At 37.5% G+C, this 26,962-nt stretch overlaps 1 protein-coding gene across 14 annotated transcripts in view; it reads right to left on the bottom strand.

Moving 5' to 3' along the window:
• SYT14 (synaptotagmin 14) overlaps positions 1 to 26,962 on the bottom strand; it is a 222,629-nt gene that overhangs the window by 61,079 nt on the left and 134,588 nt on the right. For 12 of the 14 annotated variants that reach the window (XM_005540725.4, XM_005540726.4, XM_065541184.2 and 9 more), the window contains 2 exons: positions 13,631 to 13,902; positions 7,706 to 8,155 (listed from right to left, as the gene is read on the bottom strand). In XM_005540725.4, coding sequence (XP_005540782.1) covers positions 7,706 to 8,155; positions 13,631 to 13,902 — 722 coding nt within the window. Of the gene's footprint in view, positions 1 to 7,705; positions 8,156 to 13,630; positions 13,903 to 26,962 lie in introns of those variants that run through there. The other 2 variants (XM_074026607.1, XM_074026606.1) reach the window with 2 other exon arrangements.

The following is a 26,962-nucleotide window of genomic DNA, read 5'->3' as shown; positions in this document are numbered from 1 at the left end:
AGTCAGATTTAATGAAATACACACATCTAAGAAAATATTAAGTGCCCTCTATCATTAGAACTTAAGAAAATTTAAGTTTTCACTATGGTCCTGTCTTTTCTCCCATCCTTTCACCTGTCTTAAAGAATCCAGCAAGAAACTTATCTACTTATTTATCCCCACCAAACTGACCAGGGTCCAAATTCCGTGGCCCTTTCTGACTCTCCATTTTTTAACTGACAAATGATTATCATAAATAATTAAACAAAGACAGAAATAAAGATAGAAGTAAAAAAATCACCATAAACCTAAACCATTCATAAATTGCTATTAGGTAAACATCCTGCAGGCATCATTCTATGAATATATACTAACAGAAAAAGGAATAGAAATACTTTTATAAAAATTGGATCACACTATAGCTATTTTATTTAAAAATCCATTTTACCTTACATAAATTTAATAGAAAAAATGAAATAAAATAAATAGTTGAACTTTACATAAATATTTCTTCCTTGCTGATTATTTTCTAAATAATCCTTCTCTAAGTTAAATAGGAAAGGGTTAGTCATTTTTCTTAACTACATTAGCATATTAGCACTCTTACATTTCTCTCCATCTGCTCTATGTCTGCCTTTCAGTTAAAAAAAATCAAATACAGTATTATTTTTTATACTGTCCAGATTTATAGCTCTGACAGACACTGTGATACACTGTCAATGGAATGTCAATATGGTTTTGTTTTGAATTGTGAGGACATAAGATTTGGGAGGGGCCAAAGGTGGAATGATACAGTTTGGCTGCTTCCCCACCCAAGTCTCACCTTGAATTGTAGCTGACAATTGTAATTGTCAATAGATAATTCCCTATCTATCTACGAAGAGACTGTTGCCCTAGCTGTTGGTAGGGCTGTTGGAAGACAGCCTTCAATGTCAGTCCCTTCAGGAACTGACTCAACTGTAAAGAACTGCCTCACCCAAGGTCACCCTTTCAGGGGTGCCCAAGGCTGTGGGAGCCCTTCTCTTGCATCAGCATGACCTGGATGTGAGACATGGAGTCAAAGCAGATCATTTTGGAATGTTAATATTTAATGACTGCTCTATTGGATTTTGGATTTGGCATGGGGCCTGTAGCCCCTTTGTTTTGACCAATTTCTCCCACTTGGAACGGGTGTATTTACTCAATGCCTGTACCCCCACTTCATCCAAGAAGTAACTAACTTGCTTTTTATTTTACAGGCTCATAGGTGGAAGGGCCTTGCCTTGTCTCAGATGAGATTTTGGACTTGGACTTTTGACTTAATGCTGGTATGAGTTAAGACTTTGGGGGACTGTTGGGAAGGCAGGATTTTGTTTTGAAATGTGAGGACATGAGATTTGGTGGGGGGGGGGGGGGGGCCAGGGGCGGAATGATATGGTTTGGCGGTTTCCCCACCCATAATTCCTCACAATTCCTCACCCATTGAATTGTAGTTCCCATAATCCTGCTTCCATGGGAGGAACCCTGTGGGACATAATTTAATCATGGGGGCAGTTACCCTCATGCTGTTCTCATAACAGTGAGTGAGTTCTCATGAGATCTGATTGTTTTATAAGGGGCTTTTCCCCCTTTTCCTTGGCACTTCTCCTTGTTGCTGCCATGTGGAGAAGGACATGTTTGCTTCCCCTTCTGCCATGATTTTAAGTTTCAAGATGCCTCTCCAGCCCTGTGGAACTGTGAGTCAATTACACCTCTTTCCTTTATAAATTACCCAGTCTTGGGTATGTCTTTATTAGCGTCATGAGAATGGACTAATACAAGGGGCAACCAGTATCCAATGACTGACTGATGGGAGTATAAAGGCCTAGCCATCTCAGCCCAAATGAGGACAACTCTAAAGGACTATTTTAGTTCCAGAGTTCCCTGGGGGTTGGCTAAGACTGTCATTGGGCGTGCACTGCAGCTTGACTTCTCTCTGCCCAATCCTGCTTCCATCTCCTCTCTTACAAGTATGAATTCCAAGAGCACTCCTTAACAAACATTTGGCACTCTAAACTCCCTCTCAGAGTCTGCTTCCCAGGTAATCGAATCTGGAACACATATGGTGCCTTAGATTCTTTCAGAAGAAGGCAACTGCATTAGTCAATTCCCTGCTGTTATTAAGACGTACCTGGGCAATTTAAAGAAAAGAGGTTGAATTGGCTCACAGTTCTGCAGGCTGTACAAGCATGGTGCAGCAATCTGCTCAGCTTCTGGGGAGGTCACTGGGAGCTTTTACTCTCAGCAGAAGGCAAAAATGAAAGCAGGCATGTTACATGAAGAGAGCAAGAGTGAGAGAGGGAGAGGGGGAGACGCTACAGACCTTTAAACAATCAGATCTCATGACAAATAATTTACTATCGTGAGGACAGCAGCAAGAGGATGGTGCTAAAATAAACCATTTGTGAGAAATCTGCCCCCAGGATCCAATCACCTCCCACCAGGCCCCGCCTCCAACATTGGGGATTACATTTCAACATGTTCAACATGAGATTTGGAGGGGACATCCAAACTATATTACCTGCTTCATCTGATTCTCTTCCCACAGGGGTTAATGTACTCCTTAGTCAGAAGAGCAAATGTTTTATCAGCCAGTGCAGATTATGCTATAGTAACAGAGAACTCCAAATTCTCAGCAGTTTAATTCAACAATGGTTTACTTCCTCCTTATACAACATATGGATTTTGGACTGGCAACAGAGGCTTCCTTCAAAGCTCAAAGAGGCTCCATTTCCACACATGCTTCCATAATAGTGAAAGCATTATTCTGATTCTTAAAGGTTATGAGCAAAAGATAAAAGCAAGTCATGTGGCCACACCTGAGTTGAACAGAGTGGTAATCTATGCTGCTTTTGCAGAGAGGAGCAACAGACCTTACCAAAGCAGGCTACATGCCAGAGTTGACTCACAAGTCATAGTTTGCAAACCCTGGTCAAAAGCAGTGATTCACAAACTTTAATGTATATCAGAATAATGTACAGTGCTTGTTAAAATACAGATTGCTGGGCCCTACCCTCACATTTTTTTTTTAATTCAGACAGTTTCAGAGAGGGACTGAGAATCTGCACTTCTATCAAGTTCCTATGTGATGATGTTATTGGTCCAGGAATCACACTTTGAGAACCATTTGTCTACAGAAAAAAAACTTAATAGGTACGCCTGCAGCTCATCTATTAATGTAGAGAACCTTATTTCAAGATGAAATACAACACAGCTTTGTCAAATATCAGTTTTCCTAAAAGGCAACTCACCAAAAACCATACATATTATTTAAAGTAAACCAATGATTTAATAAAGATTCCTATATTATGAGAACTATCCAATGTGTAGGTAGCCTCACTATTATTATCGCTAGCCACTCCGAAGAGATCAGGCTAATTAAGTACTGTTTGTACAGGAAGGGTTGTGTGTATGTTTGTGAGAGAAAGAATAAAGTTTCATTATTAATCAATCAAATATAATAACATTAACAAATCTAATAAGCTGCAATTAGACGTAAAACCAGGATGAGGAAAAAGGGAAAGGCTGCTTTATGCAACTGTTACAGACAGTAATATAGTACCAAAAATCCAAGTGAAGAAATTAATTGGGGTTATATGCTAAGAAAGAGTGCCATCTGAACAAAGCTGAGTATGTAAGAAGAGTTCAAATTATGAGAGGGATATATACCATGGTAGGAAGGATAACTGACAACGTTCTAGCTACTGAGTTTGGCATAAGACAGTACTAAAGCAAGTTAATAGTAAACCATATGGCTATTTCACGATTCTTATTTGAAAACAACAGAAGCTAACTGACTCATTAAGTGGAATAGTAATTTATTAAAGGAATAGGGATGAATAAAGAACCAAGTTAATGGTTAAGCTTCTCAAGAATGAAGTCTAAAAATCATACTACAGAATTGGTTGGGTGAGGAGAACCTGCTGCTGTTCTCACTGGATTCTTTTCTGCCAAGGACTTTTCTCTATTGCAACTGTTAGTGGCCCAGCACCAATACCATTTCTGCATCAGCAGAGCTATTTTATAACAGAGTTACTATTGCCTCTGAAAACCAGATACCTCCACCATCAACTTCATGGAAACATGATCTGAGTGCAGTGCCTGCTTCTTTGTTCAGTCTGTATTGAGGTTTCCTGAAAATGAATATGAGTGGCAGAGTCTAGGTCACACAGCTCCTGCCGTACCTACCAGTGAGACTGGGAAAGTCAACTTATGGCTTACCTTAGGGAGGTAGACATAGTTATTCCCAGATAGTTACTGAAAAGGTGGAAGAGTGAGAAAACATAATACATGTCTGCCACAAAATGTCATATCAAGCATACAAACCCATCTAAAATTCACCAATTTCTGTTCCTACCTAACTCCTTCCCCAACATAAACTAGCATAATTAGATAATATCAGAGATGGATAGGCTTTTAGAGATCACTTGGTCTAATCCTCTCATTTCACTAATGAGAAACCTGATACCCAAAATGATCAGATGATTTACTTAGTTTACATGGCTAGTCAGTAGAAAGAAATTATGCTTTTTAATTCTTAGTATATTTTCTATCATGCAATGATCAAGAAGGAACACTTCAAATGGTATTTTAATTTTTTTTTTTTTTTTTTTTTTTGAGATGGAGTCTTGCTCTGTCACCCAGGCTGGAGTGCAGTGGCGCGATCTTGGCTCACTGCAAGCTCCGCCTCCTGAGTTCACACCATTCTTCTGCCTCAGCTTCCCGCGTAGCTGGGACTACAGGCGCACACCACCACGCCCGGCTAATTTTTTGTATTTTTAGTAGAGATGGGGTTTCACCGTGTTAGCTAGGATGGTCTCAATCTCCTGACCTGTGATCCACCTGCCTCGGCCTCCCAAAGTGCTGGGATTACAGGCATGAGCCACTGCGCCCCGGCCTTAATGTTAAACTTTAATCTTATTCTCAGGGAAACCTACTGTTTAGTCCTCAGAAAGTCATTTTGGTGACATTGGTCTTTTTTTCTCTCAATCAGTTCCTGCAAAACTAGCTATAAAACTAAATTTTATATGCAAAATTCTATGTTCCTATTATCTATGAAAAAAAACTGTAAGCTTAAATGTGTTTTAATGGTAGTTTGCAAGTTCTTTGGCTGGATTAAAATTTTCCTGGCCAAAAGGCTAATACCCTCACAACAAAAATGACAACAATAATAAGTAAGTATTCAAAAGCTACCAGAAGGCCTGGAATGGTGCCTCAAGCCTGTAATCCCAGCATTTTGGGAGACTGATGTGGGAGAATCGCTTCAGGCCAGGAGTTCAAGACCAGCCTGGACAACATAGCAAGACCCTATCTCTAAAAAAAAAAATTAGCCAGGCCTGGTGGTGTGCACCTGTAGTCCTAACTATTTGAGATGCTGAGGTGGGAGGATCGCTTAAGCCCAGGAGTTTCAGGCCACAGTCAGCCATGATTGCACTACTACACCCCAGCCTGGGTGACCCTGACTTTTCCCAGAGTGAGACCCTGACTCTGGGGGAAAAAAAAGCAACCAGAACAAATGTTTAATTATGAGTATATCTCTTACAGATATATTACTACATCTTACAAAAATTAGAGCCAAACTCACCCAAGTAAACTGTAATCACAAGATCTCCCCACAAAGTTAATATTAAAACTTAAGCAAAGAGAACATTAATACTATAGTATATATAGAATATATACATTCTATTGGTATATTTTAACAACTAAATAACTGATAGCACAGAAGCCAAAAGGAACCAATGAGATTTGAGAAGGTGGAGAAAGAAGGAAAGTAATAAAGAAGAATAATTAAATATAGGGTACTAAATTTGAGAAGCATGTCAACACAGAGAAAACATTCTCTAAGGGCAGAAGATGGATAGTTTTATTCAAATACAAATGTTACATCTTTAGAGAGGAACAACAGACAATGGGGCCTATCAGAGGGTGGTGGGTGGGAGAAGATAGAGGATCAGGAAAATTAACTATTAGGTCCTGGGCTTTATACCTGGGTGATGAAATAATCTGTAAAACAAACCCCCATGACACAAGTTTACCTATATAACAAACCTGCACATGTACCCCTGAACTTAAAATAAAAGTTAATAAAAAAGAAATGTTATGTCTTACAAGCTATTTATTTAGCACTTTTTCCTCAGAAATTATTGTACTGGTTGGCAGAAAAAGATTATAGAATCAATGACCCGAAGCTAACACATGTAATGTAGGTCCATTAAAAAATTGCTTAGTTTGAACAGAGATAAGACAGTATTATTTTCTATGACTTCATTCTCTTTGTGAAATGAATGTAATTGAAACACAATTGGGAACAGATAAATTACATACCTCTTGATGACAGAGTCTTTCTCTGCTAATTTAAATACGTTATTTCTAGATAAGGGTGTATTTTCCACAGAATAACTAGTGATCACCCAGACCAAATAATGAAAAAGTTTAGAAATCATATTAATAACTGTAGATTAAATTTTATGAAAAATTTGTTCTTTTCCCCCTGAAATATTGCCTGCACTCTTTTTTCTCCCCTCTTATAAGCTGCTGCTATTATTTTAAAAAGGCATTTCCTCAAAATGATAATTCTGAAAATTTAAAAGGATAGCAAGTTATCAATTTTCCCAAAATATATTAATTCTTATCCTAGAAACCCATATGAATATACTATATTTACCATCATCATTTGTACATAAAGACATTGAAATCATTTAGTTAAACTGGTATGGTGTGACTGTGAATGAAGTTCCTACACCATAAAATGTTGCCTGGTGTAAATGCAATGAGACCCTAAACTACTTGGACTGAAGCTTACACATTTAAAAGCTTAAAACAACACTAAAATAATATACCTTTATTTTAAAATATAAATATATTCTAAAATCTGTATATTTATATTTTAAAAATGCTTTGTTTTCAATATAACAGAGAGGAATAAATATAAACCGTAATGCACACTTATAGCATATCACAGATTTTTTCATAATCTAAATGTGGCATAATGTATCTCCCTGGTTTAAATAAACAGTGCAGACATTTCTCTCCTGTGATTTGCAATGCCTTGTGGGAATTTAGTTTAAAATATGAAGACAGAGAGAGAGATTTGTATGTGATTATCATCTGGAGGACAAAAAGAGAAAAGAGAGAACTAGCTCAAAGTACTAAGCTTAAGGGTTCTCTGGAAATACTTCACAATCTGTTTAAAAAGGGTGGAAAGTCTACTGAGGCCAGATTTATTTTGAAACTTTAAAATAATTTCACAGAAGTTCTGGAAACATATCCAGTCATGACCTAGGGAGCAGTACATATTCTGTAAGGGCAAATCCTTTCTGCCATATAGCAAATAATATATGGGGCTGATACTTCTGAATGCATTGCCTAATTTTAACCTGGAAAAAAAAATCTATAAGGAGTTTGGATGACTTCATAATCAAACATTTAATAAATGTTCAACAAAATAACAAACATGTAAAACCCTGGGCCAAAACTCTGTGAAGGATAAAATAAAAGACATAAATCACAAATTATCTTCAAGGGCAACTTTTTTAGGTAAGAAAAAGTATATCTATCTATCCAGGGCTTAGATATTTTTGAAAAGGCATGATTACTATGTTAAAAAATAGACTGACAAACTTGTTGGCTTGATTAAAGATTTTTAAAATTGTGCACACTATAAACCATGAACATAAACTATATTCAGGCCATTTGATGAGATACTCACAGAATGATTGTAAGAAGGTTCCAATATCACAGGCAATGACATTTTCCCTTGAAGATTCAATTTTGTTAAATAAAAAATCTTTTCCCCCACAATCTTTTCTTTTTTCATGCGATGTACACCATACAGTCTAAACCGAACTGCGTAATTTCCAATCATCTCAGATTCAACATGATTAAATTTAAATGTTTCTGTGAAGACAGGGCATGGTCCTCTCTGGATGCTGGTTTTTGCTCTCTGTTTCTTTATAGGTAGAAGAACAAGGTGTACTTGCCATGAGTTGCCACCTGTCCTGTTATATGTTGGGATGTCTGTGACAGCTGTCACTGTTACCAGAAGCTTCTGTTCTTGTGAGTCATAGTCAAAAGTCACATCCAGTGTGCCATATTTAGCTTCTGGCTCAGGATCAAAAGGTTTAGGAAGCTGTGATGATGATCCTTGAGCTGACATATCCTAAGCAAAGAAAATTTAAATGTTAGAGTTTTTAACTCAATTATTTAACCTAGCATGTCAATAAATACTTGGTATTTCTTTAGAAGGAAATACCATTCTAAACAGTCTCTCTGCTTTGTGATGTGAAAGCCTTGTGATGTGAAAACAATTCTGCCACAAAGAAAGTAATACGATAACAATTAACTGTCAACTACAACCAAAAGCAACCCTATAGGGCGAGATTACTATAAGCAGTAAGTTAAACTCAAAACTTATGATAATAAAGACACGTTTAGAATTTAATATTCACCATTACAATTCTGAGAAAGTGTGATGTATGTTTTTATAAATGATAATTTAAAATATATCCTTTAGTGGGTATATCTGCTCCTTTTGTAGAAAACTACTACATTTTACTTTCAATGTTATAAACAATGCCACTGACAGCACAGTATCAGGCTGCAGAGGAACAGAACATAAGTAAAAGTATAATGCTATTAAAAAATTTGGTTCCGTCTTCAGAGTTTGTTCTAAAACACCCCAATCTGTAATAAAATATAAAGATATTTAGACTTAAAAATCAATGGAAATGTGAAAGCATAAATAAAGGTCTCAAAATATTAGCAAATATTTACTTTCCGTAACATAGACTATATTTACTTCAATTTCTAACCACAATTAAAAACACATTATTTTCTAACATTAATGACTATTTAAAATGACAGAACACACATTTTAAAAGTTCATGAAAGGCTGAAATGGTACATTTTAACTATGAAATTAAAAGAAATTATAACCATTTTTCCTGTAATTGTCTCAAATTCCTTCCAGTCTATCTATCTAGAATGTAATAGGGGTTTTAGCTAGTTACCAACAATGTCAAACCTAGGTCTCTGACCTTTCAACTATACCACTCTGCGTCTTCAAGTATTTTAATAAATCTTAAATAATTCTCATTTCAAAATGTGGGCCAATTTAATAAATTTTTAAAATTTTCTAAACTTTGAGTGGCAGTGAATACTACTGAATCTCAGTCTTCTCTTTTTCCATTTACAAAACAAAATAAAACAAAACAAAATCCTCCTGAGTGTTAGCTAGAAATACTACCCGCAAGATTTGGGGAGCCGAGGTAGGCAGATCACTTGAGGTCAGGAGTTTGAGACCAGCCTGGCCAACATGGTGAAACCCCATCTCTACTAAAAATACAAAACTTAACTGGGTATGGGTGGTAGGTGCCTGTAGTCCCAGCTACTCAGGTGGGTGAGGCAGGAGAATCGCTCGAGCCAGGGAGGCAGAGGTTGCAGTGTGCCAAGATCATGCCAGTGGACTCCAGTCTCAGTGACAGAGTGAGACTTTGTGTAAAAAAAAAAAAAAAAGAAAAAACACTGTCCATAAGAGACTATATATACTTCAGTGCCTCTATTATAGCTCATACGACTACATGACTCAGCTTCGGCCAATGGGAGGCAAAAATAATTTATGTGTGAAACATCCAGATCAGGTTTATATAAGAAATTACTTGCTCTCCACTCTCTGTCTCACTCTTCTCACAAGCAGATATACAGTCAGGATGTGTGGGTCTGCTCAGACCATGTGGACTAGGACAACACCCTAGGGCAAGGCAGAGCAACAGAAGAGAAGGAACTGGGTCCCTGAATAATCTCATAGAGCAAAGCCCCCTGCTCACCATGCACTGTTGTTAAACAAAAGAGAAGTAAGTTTCTGTGTTCCTTAGCCATTGTATTTGGTGGGGGCTGAGGGGTCTTTTTGTTGTAGCAGCTTAACATGTACCGTAACTACTGTACCTACTATGTGCCAAGCCCTATTTTAGGTCGGGTGAGTGCTTCTTTCTGCAGAGAGAACTAAAAAGACATGAGTCCTTAATTTTTTTTTTTTTTTTTGACAGAGTCTTGCTTTGTCAACCAGGCTGGAGTGCAATGGCACAATCACAGCTCACTGCAGCCTTGGCCTCCCATGCTCAAGTAATCCTCCTGCCTCAGCCTCCTGAATAGCTGGTACCACAGGCACACACCACCACACCTGGCTAAATTTTTTGATTTTTAGTAGAGACAAAAGTCTTACTATGTTACCCAGGCTGGTTTCAAACTCTTGGGCTCAAGCAACCCTCCTGCCTCGGCTTCCCAAAGTGCTGGGATTACAGGTGTGGAGTCACCATGCCCAGTTAGTCTTTGGTCTTATAAATCTTACATGCTAGTTGGTATAATGTATGGGGGAAAAAAACAACAGAAGAACAATACTTGGGGGGAAGGAATAAATTCCCATAAGAGAATTCAGTTTTTAATATAGTATGAGAAAATCAAAACATATTCTTATTCTATTAAAAAAATTTACAGTTTAGAGCAAAATGTTTTAATGTATACTACTTTATAATTGGTAATTAAAGATTATTAATTATATGGTTTTGGTATTTCAATTAAAGATTTTCTAAAACAGCATCATGACAGCTAAGATTTTCAGGCAATAAAAATGTTTATCAGGTCCTAGATAGCTATTTTTCAATTTTGTTTCTCTTGGTGCCTCCCTGATTGTTTTTTCTTTTTTTTCCAAACATGCCAACAACAACACTGGTTTCTTGTGAAACCCAGTGTTGAAAGGGTAGAACATTTACAGATAAAAGACATTATTTGCATTCTGAAAATAGGCAATAAGCAAACAATTCTTCCTTTCAAGGTATCTGGACCAGTTTTAAAAAAACTTTATCTAGATAGCAATAGGTCATCAACAGCGTCTATAAACTCCTTCCCATGGAATTCTTCTGAACCTTCTCTCCTCTCTCAGTTTAATCATATATGTGGATAGGCTCTAAGATAACTACAGCCTGGATTAAACCAAGAGAAAAGTGAGAATTTTCTATCTGACACATAATATCTATTACAAGGATGCAAAATAAACTTGAAAAAACACAAAAGTGAATTTTATATTAGCATAGGCTATCAGCATTCACATCTAAATATTTCTGTAATGTGCATTTGCTACATAGTTTGAGCACATTCAATGCTACTACAGAAGACACAAAAATAAGCAGGATGGAGGAAATTCCAAAGAAGTGGTTACAGATAGCAAGTTAGCAGCTTCTGAAATACGGACAAAACTCACAGTGTGTGATAACTATAGAGAGTGAGTTAAGAAGTAGCTTGTGAGACATAGGCAGAATTCATAAGATATTAAATACAAATAGTTAATAACTTACAACATATGCCAAAGAAAGATTAAATAGAAAATATGATGGATCAAATGAGTGTTACCTATAGAAAGGGATGAAATGCACAAGCCACGATCATGTAGCCTCTGGGCTGACAGCTCTGTCACCCATGTGCTCTACTTAAGAAATGCAGATAAAACCTACAACTGCCTAGCAGGCTAACTGACAAGTTTAAGTGATGGTCAGGAGTATAACTATATCTCTCCCACAAAACAAACAAGTGTATGCTGTTGGCTCTTGGTACCCTTGTTCAAATCTCAACTCTGGTCCTTGTTACATCATAAATAGGAATGCTGATGGAAAAGAGACAGTGAGATAGGATGTATGGGCACTGCATAAACCAGGACTCACACAGTGTGGTCTTGCTACCTATACCCACTTGCAGCTTATCCCTAGGTGTGTTAACGGATTTCTGATTTCATCTAGCTCCTCTTACTTCTTGCTTTGTATGTGAAATGGATTAAAACACACACACACACTCTCTCTCACACACACACACATACATAATTTGAGCATCTTACTTTGGTCCTTTAGTCCTCTGAGAGAGTTTGCCTGGTAATGTTGGAGGGTACCACTGAATCAAAGTAATTTCTCACACAACGTTTTGGATCAAAAAAGACAATATAATATAGTTGTTAAGAGCACCGTTTTGGCAGTCAGACAGACCCGGGTTTGAACTGTAGTTCCACTATTTAAGAGCTGCTTATACTTAGTCAAATTGTTTAGCTCTCTGACTCTTAATGTTTTCATTTATAAAATGGAGATAATAACTTCCTAAAGATGTGGTTGTTAGAATTAAATGAGCAGACTACATAAAGCTCATAGCAAAATTCCTGACACAGTGGTGATAGTATTTTGTTGTTGTTTATTAATCCCACAATCCAGACTTCACTGTTAACTTGTGAGCTGTATATGTAGTTTACAAAGCTACAAAACAGCTGTCTCAAATTTGTTTAGGTAATGGAACACAAAGAAACATACATCATGAAAAATAATAAAATAATGATATATTAAACTTAAAATATCAATGTATAATTTTCTTCTAGGTCAGATACTGTAATACTAGAAATACTAAAAAAAGCAATAACAGATACAAGGTATTTTTAACAATTATAAAAGAAAAGCTTAAAATTAAGGAAATTCTATCCATAGCTTAATTGTTCTGGGTATTAGGAAACTACATCTATTATTTAATTTTGGCAGCAGATCTGAAAATTCGTCTGGTAAGAATACGGACATATTTCGGTATTACTGAATGTTGTCTGGAACAAAAGCAGTAAAAACTTGCAATCTAAAACTTTTAAGTAGGCTGGGTGCAGTGGCTCATGCCTGCAAACCCAGCACTTTGGGAAGCTGAAGCAGGAAGACTGCTTGAGCCCAGGAATTTGAGACCAGCCTGGGCAACATAGTGAAACCCTGTCTCTACAAAAAAATTAAAAAATTTGTAGGTGTGGTGATACACACCTGTAGTATCAGTTACTTGGGAAGCTGAGGTGGGACGAAGCTGCAGTGAGCTGTGATTGCGCCACTGCACTCTGTTCTGAGTGACAGAGCGAGACCCTGTTTCAAAACAAAAACAAAAAAACTTGAAAGTAAATCTAAATACTAACTTATAAAACCACTAGATTGCCTTTTTTGTTTTCATTATGACAGAAACATTAAAACAACTTCTTTTTAGAATACAGTAATACTTCACAACGGCCACAAAATTATTTTTGTTGTCATTTTCACATTTTTGCTCCAAAACAGTAAGTAAACTTAAAGCCCAACCAACCAGCCACTCTGAATGCATGAAGCCATGGATTCAAATTTCATTAGTAAAGCTGATCATCATTTATCCCTTGTATTTTCTATGATATGAAAATACAATAAGATTATGAAAGACTTGTGAAACATTGAGTAACCTTCTCATAGTAAAAAAAAATTCCAAAATAAAATAAAATAATACAAATAGTAGCCTCAAGATGAAATAAATGATAAAATCAATTATTCTAGAATGTTTTATACAAAGTGTTAAAAAAAAAACATCTGTAGGTACCCATCTTCCTTTGGTGGTGGGGCTTGGGGTTGGGGAGTGGGGGCAGTTGAAGACTAGTTGGGACATTCCTGGTAAGTTTGTTGGATAAAGATTAGATTAAGGATGGATACTGGTACTATAAGTTACAAAGGAATAAGATAGTGATAAAATCAATTCTTCTTACCAAGAGGAGAAGCACAGGATTATCCTCCTCCAAATAACATTCATTTTCAAACTTCTATGTGCTTTTACTTACTTCAGGGCTCAGGACTGCAGTGCTGTCACTTGGAACATCTTCTTCATATCCTTTATTATGAAAACTTTCTATTTCATGACCTGTGCTTCCTTCACTTGGGCACTTGTTATATGAGCATCTTGGACTGTTGCTGCAGTGGGAAAATTCACATTTACTGTCCCCAATTTCTGAGGGTGTACATGACAGATGGGGAGAACCACTGTCATCCTGATATGGTGGTGGCTGCAATTCATCCAGCGGGGGTGTTCTTCTCATTCTCTGAATGCAGTTTCCTGATAATGATTAAGAATCTGGTCACTGTTTCCAATTAGCCTCAACATGCAGTATAGTGTTACACACAATAACTGTAAATAACTTTTGAAAACTGGATCAAAAAATTGATGGCAACATAACTATTAGATTTACTAATGACCTCTTCTTCCCTAGTTCAGAGGCACAAATAAAATAATCTGGTTTCCCACTCCTCACCTCCTGCATAATAAGATTAGCAAAAATAAAAGTCATATATGAAGAAAGATCCTGTTACATATCATAAAAATGAGGGAGTGATAAGTATTAAACAGTGTATTTATTTGTCTGTCTCAAAACAATCCTGATGTATACATACTTCATCTGTTACCCTGTGATCTGTGGCCACCCTAGGGTCAAAGCAATACAAATATGGTTGGAAAAACAAACATAATACCTCTGCTTGTTCTTCAACTGTGTTCAACAAGAACTCACCTATGTTCTTCAGTTACTGAGATGAACTTAAACCAGCATTCAGCTGGCAGTGTCAGAAATGTTTTTCTATATCTGTTCTGGATCCAGAATCCTAAAATGAGGTGTACTGTGAATCAGGCCCATTCCCTGTTTGCTAACATCCATCAATCAGCAAAGATTGGAGGCTGTGTTCTGTCTCTTCTCCATTATAATGGCACTCTATCCCACTCTACAGCTGTGTCTGTATTCTTTGTAAATTATGACTCCATTTTGCCTATAGTAGGCATCTCTACCTCTAGCAGTTAACATGAAACCACATTTTCTTTCACTCTAAAATTCTCCTTTTAATTTTTACCTCAATTATTTATCTCAGGGATTGAGAATAAATGTATCTGTGAACAAGGACAGAGTTGGGGACAGGAGGGAAATAGAGCCCAGTACATAATTTAAGAACAGTTAAGTCTTTGTAGACAAATTCTGAATGCAATGCTAAACACTAAATGTAAACACTGATCTTTTTTTTTTCTTTTAATGAACTGTGCATCTCTTTTCTCAAGGGACCCTGAAACAGTAGTTTGTATTATCATTGATATGGAGTTCAGTTCAAACATTCAATAGTTCCTCTGTTCTTCCTAAGATAAAAAGTTACATAAGAACTATAAGCTTCATTTAAAAATTACCACAATGCTTGGTTCAAATGAAAAATAATAATTTGCACAAATGTAGCACAAATTTACATAGTTGCTCAGAGGCCCCAATTTTGGAAAAAAAGTAAAACTAAATGTCTTACCTAGTGAGTCTAATAGTCTATCCACAGAGTCATCTCTCAGCATATGTGGGGAACTGGTTCTAACCCCACTATTCCCTCTCAAATACCAAAACGCAAAAATGCTCAAGTACCTATTACAAAATGGTGTAGTATTTACATATAACCTAAGTACATCCTCCCACATACTTTAAATCATCTCGATGTTACTTACAATATCTAACACAAATGTGAATGCTATGTAAATGTTGTAATACTGTATTGTTTGGGAAATAATAAGAAAAAGTCTGATAGAAACCATACATTTTTTCAAATATTTTCCATCTGAGGTTGGTTGAATTCACAGATGTAGAATCCACATACATGGAGGGCCGGCTGTACTAACTTTAGTTTATAACATAAGCAAAAAGTAAAAAAGTGGCTGAATTAATATAGTTGAAGCTGAATTCAAGAAGACAGATTAGACATGTTGCAAGTCATAGCAAAATAACCCACAGAATTACAGAATAGTAAAGAGACAAGTGGTTTTAGGCGGTTAATTAGCTTGATCCATTTATGTGGGGTGGGTAACTATGTGTGGCTGCCACCGCTGGCAGACTGACTTGACTCCATCCATAACCTCTTTTTCTCCTAAGCAGCATTCCGATTAGGAGTGGCCGATCTAAGCAGATTTCAGAGTGAACCTTCCAGGAAAGTTTTGTTTTCCTGATAAAAGCAGCCAGACTCTACTGGCATGCCCCTTTGTCCCTTTGCCTTTCCCCTGCTTCCTTCTTGGAGGAGTAGCAGCTACCTTGTGACCATACAGTGGTAAGTACGAGAATGAAAGCTAGGAAGGCAGAAGCAGGAAAATGAAAAGTCCGGGTATCTGAAACATCACTAAATACCTACCGCCAAACTTGATGGCTGAGACAAATCCCTATTTGTTAAAGAAAAAGAAAAAACAGTATTTGGATTTTCTGCTGTTTCCAAATATATTCTCAAGTGATAGGACAAAGTTTATCAATCATTAAACTGACATCCTCTGCCCCTTTAAAAGTGCATATTTAATTAGCCACCGAATTAAAGGGTAATACCTAAATACTGTAACATGAAGTCAATTAAAAATTTTCCAACGTAAGTGGTTTTGGGAGTCAGCACACCATCTACTCCTTTACCTTTTTTCTTAGAAGACAGGTGATCTTTCCTAGAAGTCTTGAGCATATTGCCTCACAGATCTCAATGCACAGACCTGGGTCACATGTCTATTCCTAAACCCATCACTGGTAGAAGAAATGGGATGACCATAATTGTCTGAAATTAATCAGAAGCCATCAAAATTTGAAGCTGGGGATGGGGCCAGCTTCACTCTTCGTACCTATGTGGAAAAGAGTAGATGCCTAAACAATGTAGGATCCAGGAGGGAGGATGAAAGAGAAAGAATGTTGGTTACAAAACAAACATGATCCAGTTCATGATCCAGTGAACATGGCTCACTGCAGTCTTGACCTCCTAGGCTCAAGTGATCCCCCCTCCTCAGCCTCCCAAGTAGCTGGAACTATAGGCATGTGCCACCATGCCTGGCTAATTTTAAAAACTGTTTGTAGAGACAGGGTCTTCCCATGTTGCCCAGGCTGATCCTGAATTCCTGGGCTCAAGCAATCTGCCTCAGCATCCCAAGGTGTTGATTACAGGTATAAGGCACTGTGCCAGGCCTGTTTTCTTGATCAGAGTATTTTTTTTCCTCAATATAACAATCCTTTTCTGAGGTTCCTTTTGATATGCCAGCACAGGATAATTTCAGTCTGGTAATAATGTTATACCTTATTTCCTTTGGTTTGCTTTTTTATATTAGGTCCCTGCCTAGCTGTGGGCCAACTAAGTGAATTATCACAGCTGAGCTCCAGGCATCTGGTGCTACTTTAGATTTAGTGTAACTCTTGCTCCAGAGACCAAGGCACAAGTTACACAAAATGGGTTTGTGATATATAAAGATGTTAAGTGGGCTCAATGGGTAGACTTCACTACTGTTTTCTGGATTTGAGAGAAACAACATTAAAGCTGTGAATATATAAAATTTATTTTAGCCACACCATATCCTTCAAGTTTTGAAAATAGTAACACCACACTTTTATCTTTACTTTTCACTTTATTTTTGCATTTTATTTTTTAAAGTGTAGAACACACAAATGTAGGTGGAATAAAAATTTCATTAAAAAATATAGCTCTGAAGATCCCTCCTTTTCAAATGTTTGCAATCTCTTTTTAGTCTACATAGTGTACTGAGTTGGCTTAAATGTAATTGATATAAGAAAAATTTTTAAATAATTTTATAAAGCAACAAATTTTATATTATTATTGTTAAATTACACTGTAAACATCAACCTTAAGAAGAAATTTCTATGGAACTATCAAACACCACGTGATGATGCCCTCCTATTACTTTAGTTCTTGCTTTATTACCTAATTTCATACCCCTATTTCTATATAAATAACATATCTATAAAAGGATTTAGGCATGGATATATTTTAAGCATTTTAATTTACCATCTGCATATTGCATAGCACCTGCAAAACAAGATGAAGTATTTTCTTACCATAGAAAAAATAGCATGTGTGCACACACGGCATATGACCTGTGGTTCTTTTAAAACAGTGGTGAGAACCACAGCTCTAAAAAAAAAGATGTATATTCAACAACTGCAGAATTCTTTTTTTTTTCAAGTGCCTGTGGAAATCTGCCAAAATTGATTATATGCTGGGCAATAAATTAAGTCTCAATACATTTCACAAATTGGAAGCATGAAGAGGATGTTTTCTAAACGAGGCAGGAGAATAAAGTCTGAAGGCAGGAAACCTAAGGCCATGCTGACTTCCTAGAACTGAATCAAAAGTAAAACCCCAGCTCTCCATACCCAAGTAACAAAAGGATCAGAGGCTACTCCCTTTGCACTGTGTGGCAGATGAAAAATGGGAAGTACCTCTGATTGGTCCCCTCCCACAGTCAGACTGGTGACCAGCCAAGTCTTCACGGGTAACTCTGTAACTTCACTTTAGCCTCTGTTGGTCACCTCCTCCAACCAATCAGGCTGGTCACAGGTCAGTCCTTCATTACATAGGAGGTAGCCAAGTAACCAATGGGAAACCGCTAGAGGGTTTTTAAACCACAGAAAATTCTGTAGCCAGTCCTCTTGGGCTGCTCTGTGGAGTGTAATTTTGTTTCACTATGCTTAAATCTATGTTAGCATAAATCTATGAGTTCATTGCTTCATTTTTTTTGTTGCTTTGTTTGTGCATTTTATCCAATTCTTTGTTCAAAACACCAAGAATCTGGACGACTCATAGTCAAGACATCCACTGGTGACATGACCACTACAGAATTAAACTAGAAATCAGAAACAAAACTGTAACTAGAAAATGTACAGAAATGTAAATGAAAATAACTAGAGATTAAAACATACTTCAAAATAATCCATGGATCAAAGAAGAAATCACAATATAAATTAGAAATATCCTGAAGATAGTGGTCATTAAAAAGTCAGAAAACAACAGACGCTGGAGAGGTTGTGGAAAAATAGGTGTGCTTTTACACTGTTGGTGGGAGTGTAAATTAGTTCAACCATTGTGGAAGACAGTGTGGCGATTCCTCAAGGATCTAGAACCAGAAATACCATTTGACCCAGCAATCCCATTACAGGGTATACAGCCAAAGGATTACAAATCATTCTACTATAAAGACACATGCACACGTATGGTTATTGCAGCACTGTTCACAACCCAAATGCCCATCAGTTGAACCAACCCAAATGCCCATCAGTGATAGACTGGATTAAGAAAATGTGGCACAAATACACCATGGAATACTATGCAGCCATAGAAAAGGATGAGTTCATGTCCTTTGCAGGGACATGGATGAAGCTGGAAACCATCATTCTCAGCAAACTAACACAGGAACAGAAAATCAAACACCGTATGTTCTCACTCACAAGTGGGAGTTGAACAGTGAGAACACATGGACACAGGGAGGGGAACATCACACACAGGCATGTCCGGGGGTGGGGAGCTAGGGGAGGGATAGCATTAGGAGAAATACCTAATGTAGATGATGGGTTGATGGTTGCAGTAAACCATCATGGCACGTGTATACCTATGTAACAAACCTGCACATTCTGCACATGTATCCCAGAACTTAAAGTATAATAAAAAAATAAAAAAGAAATATCCTGAAGAGAATGATAATGAAAATGATCTACACAACCACTTGTAGAATGTGGTTAATCTGTGCTTAGAAGGAAATGTACAGGTCTGAGCATAAAATATTGGGGAGAGGTGGGAGGCTAAAAAACAACGGTCTAAGAATCCACTTCAAGAAGTTAACAAAAATAAGAATGATAGTTTCCAGCTTCATCCATATCCACACAAAGGACATGAACTCATTCTTTTTTATGGCTGCATAGTATTCCATGGTGTATATGTGCCACATTTTCTTTATCCAGTCTATCATTGATGGGCATTTGGGTTGGTTCCAAGTCTTTGCTATTGTGAATAGTGCTGCAATAAACACACGTGTGCATGTGTCTTTATAGTAGAATGATTTACAATCCTTTGAAACCATCATTCTCAGCAAGCTAACACAGGAACAGAAAACCAAACACCTCATGTTCTCACTCGTAAGTGGGAGTTGAACAATGAGAACATATGGGCACAGGGAGGGGAACATCACACACCGGGGCCTGTCGGCGGGTGGGAAGCTGGGGAGGGATAGCATTAGGAGAAATACGTAATGTAGATGACGGGTTGTTGGGTGCAGCAAACCAGCTGGCACGTGTATACCTATGTAACAAACTTGCACATTCTGCACATGTATCCCAGAACTCAAAGTATAATTTAAAAAAAAAACTCATTGTAAAAAAAAGAAGTTAATAAAAATAGCAAATTAAATCCAAAGAAAGTAGAAGGGATGAAATAATAGAGCAGAAATTAAATAAAAAACCAAGCATATAACAAAGCATCAAAATAAAATTCATTGTAAACACAAATAAAATTGATAAACTACTAGAAGAGATGAGTCCAGGAAAAAAGAGATTACATAAACTATGAATACCAGGAATAAAAAGAGGACATCATTTCAAATCCCATAGACATTAAAAAGACAGAAATTTCCCCTTTGTTCTTCTCTTTCTGAAAATTTCAGCCCTAAAGCCACTGAGTGGGACAGAGGAAGGCAGAGGGCTGCACTGATGGTAGCAAAGGAAGTCACAGCGGTACAGAGCCACATGTTAGAGCCCAAGTGGGAAGATGTCCAGCCCAGTGTGGTATCTTGGGGCCTGGGCCCCAGTGAGATGAAAGAAGGGTGTCCATGTCCATACTGGGGAGTGGAGTCAGTCAAACATACAGTGTCAGAACCCAAGGGCAGGTGAGAAGGGTTTTCAATTCAGAAAGTGACAAGACTGAGGTGTAAAGTAGGGTAAAGACAGCACACATACATGGGGGCAGTCCTACAGAGCATGCTGAAGCCCAAGCAGGTGAGAAAGTCCCAGTGAGGGAAGTCAGAGCCATGGCAGGATAAGGAAGCTCCTCATGGGAGGGCAGCCTGTCCTGGAGCAACAGAGCCCAAACAAGATAAGGAGTGTGTTCGCATTGAGGAAGAAGAGCAACCTAATGTGAAGTCAAAGAATGAGAAGTATCAGGGCCATAGAGCCAGGTGACTGGGGTGGACTGTGAAAACCCAGGAGGGTGAGGAGGGTGCCACACACAGGGGTATCTGGTGAAGAACATCAGAGCACTAGCAGGGTAAGGCGCGCATCTGTACAGACAGGTGGCCTATCAGGAAACTACAGCCTAAGCAGCGTGGACATGGTGTCCAGTGTGAGGGTGGCGAAGTGGGGTGAAGAGGGCAACTATGTGGAGTAAGGGGGAGTCCTGGACCATGGTGCTAAAACTCAAGCAGGAAGTCAGGGTCTAGAAAGGACGATGAGGGCACCCAATGTGGGGCAAGCTGACCTCGGGTATCAGAGCCCATGCTCAGCTGGTCATGAGGACACCCACAAGTGTGAAAGGCAGCACGAGATATCAGAACTCAAACAGAGTGAAGGGGGCATGTGTGCAGAGAGATGGGAGGACATGTGTGCAGACTAATCAAATAACAAATATATTAAGGTTAATGGCAGCCAGGTTTCTTACTGATGGAAAAGGGAGTTACAAATATGAAAAAGGAAAAAACTGAAACAAATTCTGTGGCGTTGCATTGGAATTGGACAATCCACATAAACTCATAGTTTAAAAATACATAGATAGAAGTTATTAGTGCAAATGTGCATATATGTGTGCACATATTTGCACATACACCCATACATAAATATCCTAGCTTTGCTCACTGAGGAGGTTTGTGACCACCACCACCTCGACAGCAGTGAGTCCACTGAGTGCCTGGGTCTTGGCTTCTAAATCTGTTATCCACTAAAAGGAACCAGGATTATTTAAAGAAATGGCTAATTCCAGGGTGAGGCCAGGTAAAGTACATGATGAGCCTAGAAAAGTTTGTGTATTGAAAGTGAGGAGATGTTCAAAGACTGATGGGGATATGTCAAAAGGACGAAGAAATCAGCTTGACAGTGATCCCACTGACCACTAACCATCTGAGCTCAAAATAAATACAGTAACTGATTATTGCTCATAGAATAAATGAGAAAACTATGAGTCCATATAGATATAAATAAATATATGAATAAATGAAAAATTTTTTGAGGAATAGGATATGTACATAATTACAAAGTATCTTCCTACAAAATACTTTTTTAATTACAAAGGGTAACTTTACAGTGGAGAAGCCTGTATATACCAGCTTAAACTAGAGATCAAAGTGAACATTATGAGAAACAGGACAAATCAAAATTGTACCCCACCTGATAAAATGCAATGAGGAATATCTCTAACAAAATAGAGAGGATACTGCTACAAAATAACTCCACAATCTATCAAAATGAACCCACGAAGAAATAGGAAATTATATAATCTTTTATCTATTACAGAAATTGAATCCTTATTTTAAAACCTCCACAATAAAGAAAATTCCAGGCCCAGAGAGAGTGTCACTGATGAATTTATTATTTAAAGAAGGGAAAAACACCAATTTTACATAAAATTTTTCAGATGATACAAAAAAGAGGGAATACTTCTTACTTTATAAGGCCATAATAACCTTGACATCAGGACCCAAAAAGTATCTTACAAGAAAGAATAAGTATAAACCAATCTCTCCTGTGAACATAGATACAAAAAATCTATACAAAATATTAGCAAATCTAACCCAGAGTTATGTAAACAGGGTACCATATCACAATCAATTTGGAATGCAGTTATTCTGTACATTCAAGATAGATGTAACATTTAAGAACTAATCAATCTAATATACTGCACTGAAAGAACAAATATAAAAAGTAATATGATAATTGTAAGACTTACTAAAAACATTTGATAAAATTCATTATCCATTCATGATAAAATCTCTCAGCACACTAGGAATAGAAGGCAATTTCCTTGATCTCCTAAAGGGTATCCATGAAAGTCCTAAAGCAAACATCATATTTAATGGTGAAATGTTGAAAGTTTGACTTCTGAGATCAGGAATGACAAGGATGCCTGTTATCACCACTTCTATTCAACAATGAATTAAAGGTCCTAGCCAGGGCAATAAGCTGAGAAAAAGAAGATATAAAATGATTGGAAAGAGAAAAACAACGGTCATTACTCTCATATGATGACTGTGATACAGAAAACCCAAAATAATTTAGAGATAATCTATTAAGAGTTGGTAAATTTAGCAAGGTCACTGGCTATGTGATCAATATTTTAAAAAATGAATTGAATTTCTACACTCAATGATCAATTAGAAAGCAAAAATTTAAAAAATCTCACATATAATAGCATTAGATAACATTAAATACCTAAGGATAATGCTAAGAAATGACATTGTTATTTTTCTAGTTCTTGGGCTTATAATTAGAATGTATATTCTTAGCAATTGGTGGAATCCAAACTTTGGCATTCCAGGCAGTGCCTATATGGTACAGGAAAGGACAGCTGAAAACCAACAGAGCTTCCTTTCTCCATTAACACAGCATCTCAAAAGAAAGGCAGAGACTAGTCTACCATCGGAGATGGTAGAGAATTGCAGGTTTGACAAATGCTTTCACTAGTTTGTCTACTGCAAAAATTAGTAGGCTTGAAAAATGATGGCAGATTATCATAAACTTAATTAGAAGATGACTTCAACTGCAGTTGCCGCTCCAGATGGAGTCTTCTTATTGAGCAAATTAAGACAGCCCTGGTATCTGATATGCAGCTTTAACCTACAAATGCTCTTTTCCTTTGTATTTATCCAGAAAGAACAAAAGTTAACAGGTTGTCTTCACCTGGCAAGGATAGGAATACATCTACTGACCTGCTTTCAGAATTCTTGTTCTATGCCACGATCTACTCTGCAGAAACCTCGGCTGCCTCAATATTCCATACTACTTTTCCTTGAAGGATCAGGTTTGCTCTGATGACAGCAAGCTATTATGACCAGGAGAGTAGAAGAGTTGAGAGATGAAGTGCCTTGGTAAGATATACATGTGAGACAGAATCAAGAACTAAATCCTACAAAAATACATGGGCTTGCCATGTCAATAATGTTCCCAAGGATCCATGCATATGATAAGAATATTCCTCCCAAAGTCAAAGAGAATTTATATTCCTTGTCTGTTTCCTGATAAGGAGACAAAAAGCTTTATTGGCCTCTTTACACTTTGAAAGCAGCACATTCCACATTTTAATATATACCTCTTATCCATTTATAAGGTAAACTAAAAAGCTAATAGCTTTGAGTAGCATGCAGAGCAAGATAAGTCTCTCCAGATGATTGAGGATACCATAGAGGAAGCTCTATGCCTGACCTTTGAGACCCAGCAAACCAAGTGGTGCTAAAATGTCTGTTGTAGGTAATGGCGCTAAAAAATACCATTGGGAAGCCCTGATGGTAAAATTGCTGTGGAGGCCTACAGATTTTTAAAAATTATCTTCTAGTCCAGGCATGGTGACTCACATCTGTAATCCCAACATTTTAGGAGGCCAAGGTGGGAGGATTGCTTGAGACCAAGAGTTCTAGACCAGCTTGGGGAACATAGTGAGATTCTGTCTCTATAAAAAAATTAAAAATTTGACCAGGTGCAATGGCTCACACTTGTAATTCCAGAACTTTGAGAGGCCAAGCTGGACTGACAGCTTGAGCCCTAGAGTTCAAAACTAGCCTGTGCAATACGGCGAAAGTTCATCTCTACAAAAAAATACAAAATTAGCCAGGGGTAGTGATGTGTGTCTATGGTCCCAGCTACTCAGGAGGCTGAGGTGGGAGGATCACTTGAGCCCAGGAGATCAAGACAGCAGTGAGCCGTGATCACACCACTGCACTCCAGCCTGGGCGACAGAGTGAGACCCTGTCTCAAGAAAAAAAATAAAAAAAATTAGCTGAGCATTGTGGCATATGCCTGTTAACTGCAGCTACTAAAAAAGGATCATTTGAGCCCAGGAGATTGAGGCTGCAGTGAGCTATGATTGTGCCACTGCACTCCAGCCTGAGCCACAGAGCGTGACCCTGTTATAAAATAAATATATACATAATCTTCCTTTGTACCTTCAGATACATTTTATTAGAAAACAAAGTTCAGATTATTTTTGTGTCATGCCTTGAAAGTCTAATCTTTGATTAGTTTATTTTCCTGTTGATTTGAAATAATCCATTACTCAGCTGGGCATGGTGTGATTCCAGCACTTTGGGAGGCCAAGGTGGGTGGATCACTTGAGGTTAGGAGTTTGAGACCAGCCTGGCCAACACAGTGAGGCACTATCTCTACTAAAAATACAAAAAAAAAAACAAACCCAAAATTAGCTGGGCATGGTAGCACACGCCTATAATTCCAACTACTTGGGGAGGGGTGAAGTGGGAAGATCTCTTGAACCCAGTAGGTGGAAGTTGCAGTCAGGCGAGATCATGCCACTGCACTCCAGTTTGGGTGACTGAGTGAGAATCCATCTCAAAAAAAGAAAGAAAGAAAGAAAAAAGAAATAACCCATTATTCAAACCAGACTGCACGCATAGCTACCAACTTTCTACCAGTACAATCTTATTCAGTACATCTATTTCTCTAGTGAAAAATCAACTCACTGCCTCTCATTTCTTGACCCTTAGAGCTCTAAAACAAGATCATACTCACATCAGCAAGTAAAGTGAAAAGCATTTCTGTTTTGAGAAACAGCTCTTGGTCTACTATTAGTATCAAACAGAGGCTATATGGAAGACCAAGGAACACCAGGTAGCAATGTGTTCCAACTTGTCCAGTATGAAACAGATGACATGTGATCTCTTAGCTATAAAGTTGAGGATGTCAGCTGCAAACCATCTTTAAGGAAAGTTGGCATATATTGGATGATAATTATCAGACTAAGTAGGCTCTAAGGGATAGGTAGGTATTATAGTTATGCCTGTTTTCTCTTGCTTACCTACACTCATAGCCTCATGGGGAATATATCATGATTAGCTAACTGAGTAAAACAATTGTATCTAGTGATACACCAACACCAACAGAAGCAAAATGTTCTGGTATTCCAGTACTTTTCAGAGGTGGCCCTGGAAGATAATAGAGAAGGAAAACCTCAGTGGATAGAATTCCTAGTAGTCTATTTGGTTTTCAAGTTTGCTTAGAATAAGGGTTGGTCTCCATTAATTCCTAGCTACCAATGGTTTGGTTCAATGTATAGACTTGGGAGGAGAAAGACTGGAAGACTGATGTCACCCAGGATGGCTCTATGGCTTGAAAATGTTTATATTTCCAATACAATTTAAAACTCAAATATGCACCAAACATCATGATTTCTAAAATTTAACCCCACATATTCCAAGTGTAATTCTTTCTCACATGGAAAACACTTCTAAATATTCTAACAACTACATTTACTCAACTGCTTTGCTTTGCTCCTTAAACTGAATTTCTGCTGCTGTCAAATAGAAACTGAAAATCTTAACATTTAACGTTAACTTTTCTCTCTACAAATAGCATCAAGGAATTTCCACAATTGAGTTCAGTATGAGTTTTTTCCAAATGAATCTCTAATTCTTATGCTTAATCATATTCATCTTTAATCAAAACTTTCGAGATGTTTCACTATCATATGCTTGCCAGGTTTTAATTCAAACTTCCTACAAACTATAGTGCTATTATGATTATAGGATTACTATGATATTGTTTATTTTGTTTTACGAAGTGCTTTGGAACTAGGTGTAATTAAGTGCAGGTTAATATAGTTGGGTAGTTCATGACGCTCATGAGGCTGAGGCCATAGGTTTATCTCTCCAGTTGTGATTATTCTATATCACATTAAAAATCACAGACATATCATGTTTTATTGTGCTTTGCTTTATTGTGCTTCAAAGATACAGCAGTCAAACTGAAGGTCTGTGGCAACTCTACATCAAGCAAGTCTACTGGAACCATTTTCCCAACAGCATGTGCTCATTTTTGTAGCAATGAAGTATTAATTAAGGTATGTAAATTGTTTTTGGCATAATACTATTGCACACTTAATATACTACAGTATTGTATAAACATAACATTTATATGCACTAGGAAACCAAAAATATCATGGGACTTGCTTTATTGCAAAATTTACTTTATTGCAATAGTTTGGAACTGCACCTGCAGTATCTCTCAGGTATGCCTGTACATCCTTAACTATACCCCAAAGCAGACTTAGCCTTGCTCAGGTTCCAGGGACAAAATGTTTTGTTCTTATAGTATTATAGTTCTTCAGAGCTGGTTCTATACTCTTTAAAGGTCTACACATTACTTTCA

The sequence above is a fragment of the Macaca fascicularis genome, chromosome 1 (genome assembly GCF_037993035.2).
Source record: "Macaca fascicularis isolate 582-1 chromosome 1, T2T-MFA8v1.1".
Classification (NCBI taxonomy): domain Eukaryota; kingdom Metazoa; phylum Chordata; class Mammalia; order Primates; family Cercopithecidae; genus Macaca; species Macaca fascicularis.
The sequence above is the reverse complement of the archived record's forward strand: the minus strand, read 5'-3'. Positions and strand labels throughout refer to the sequence as shown.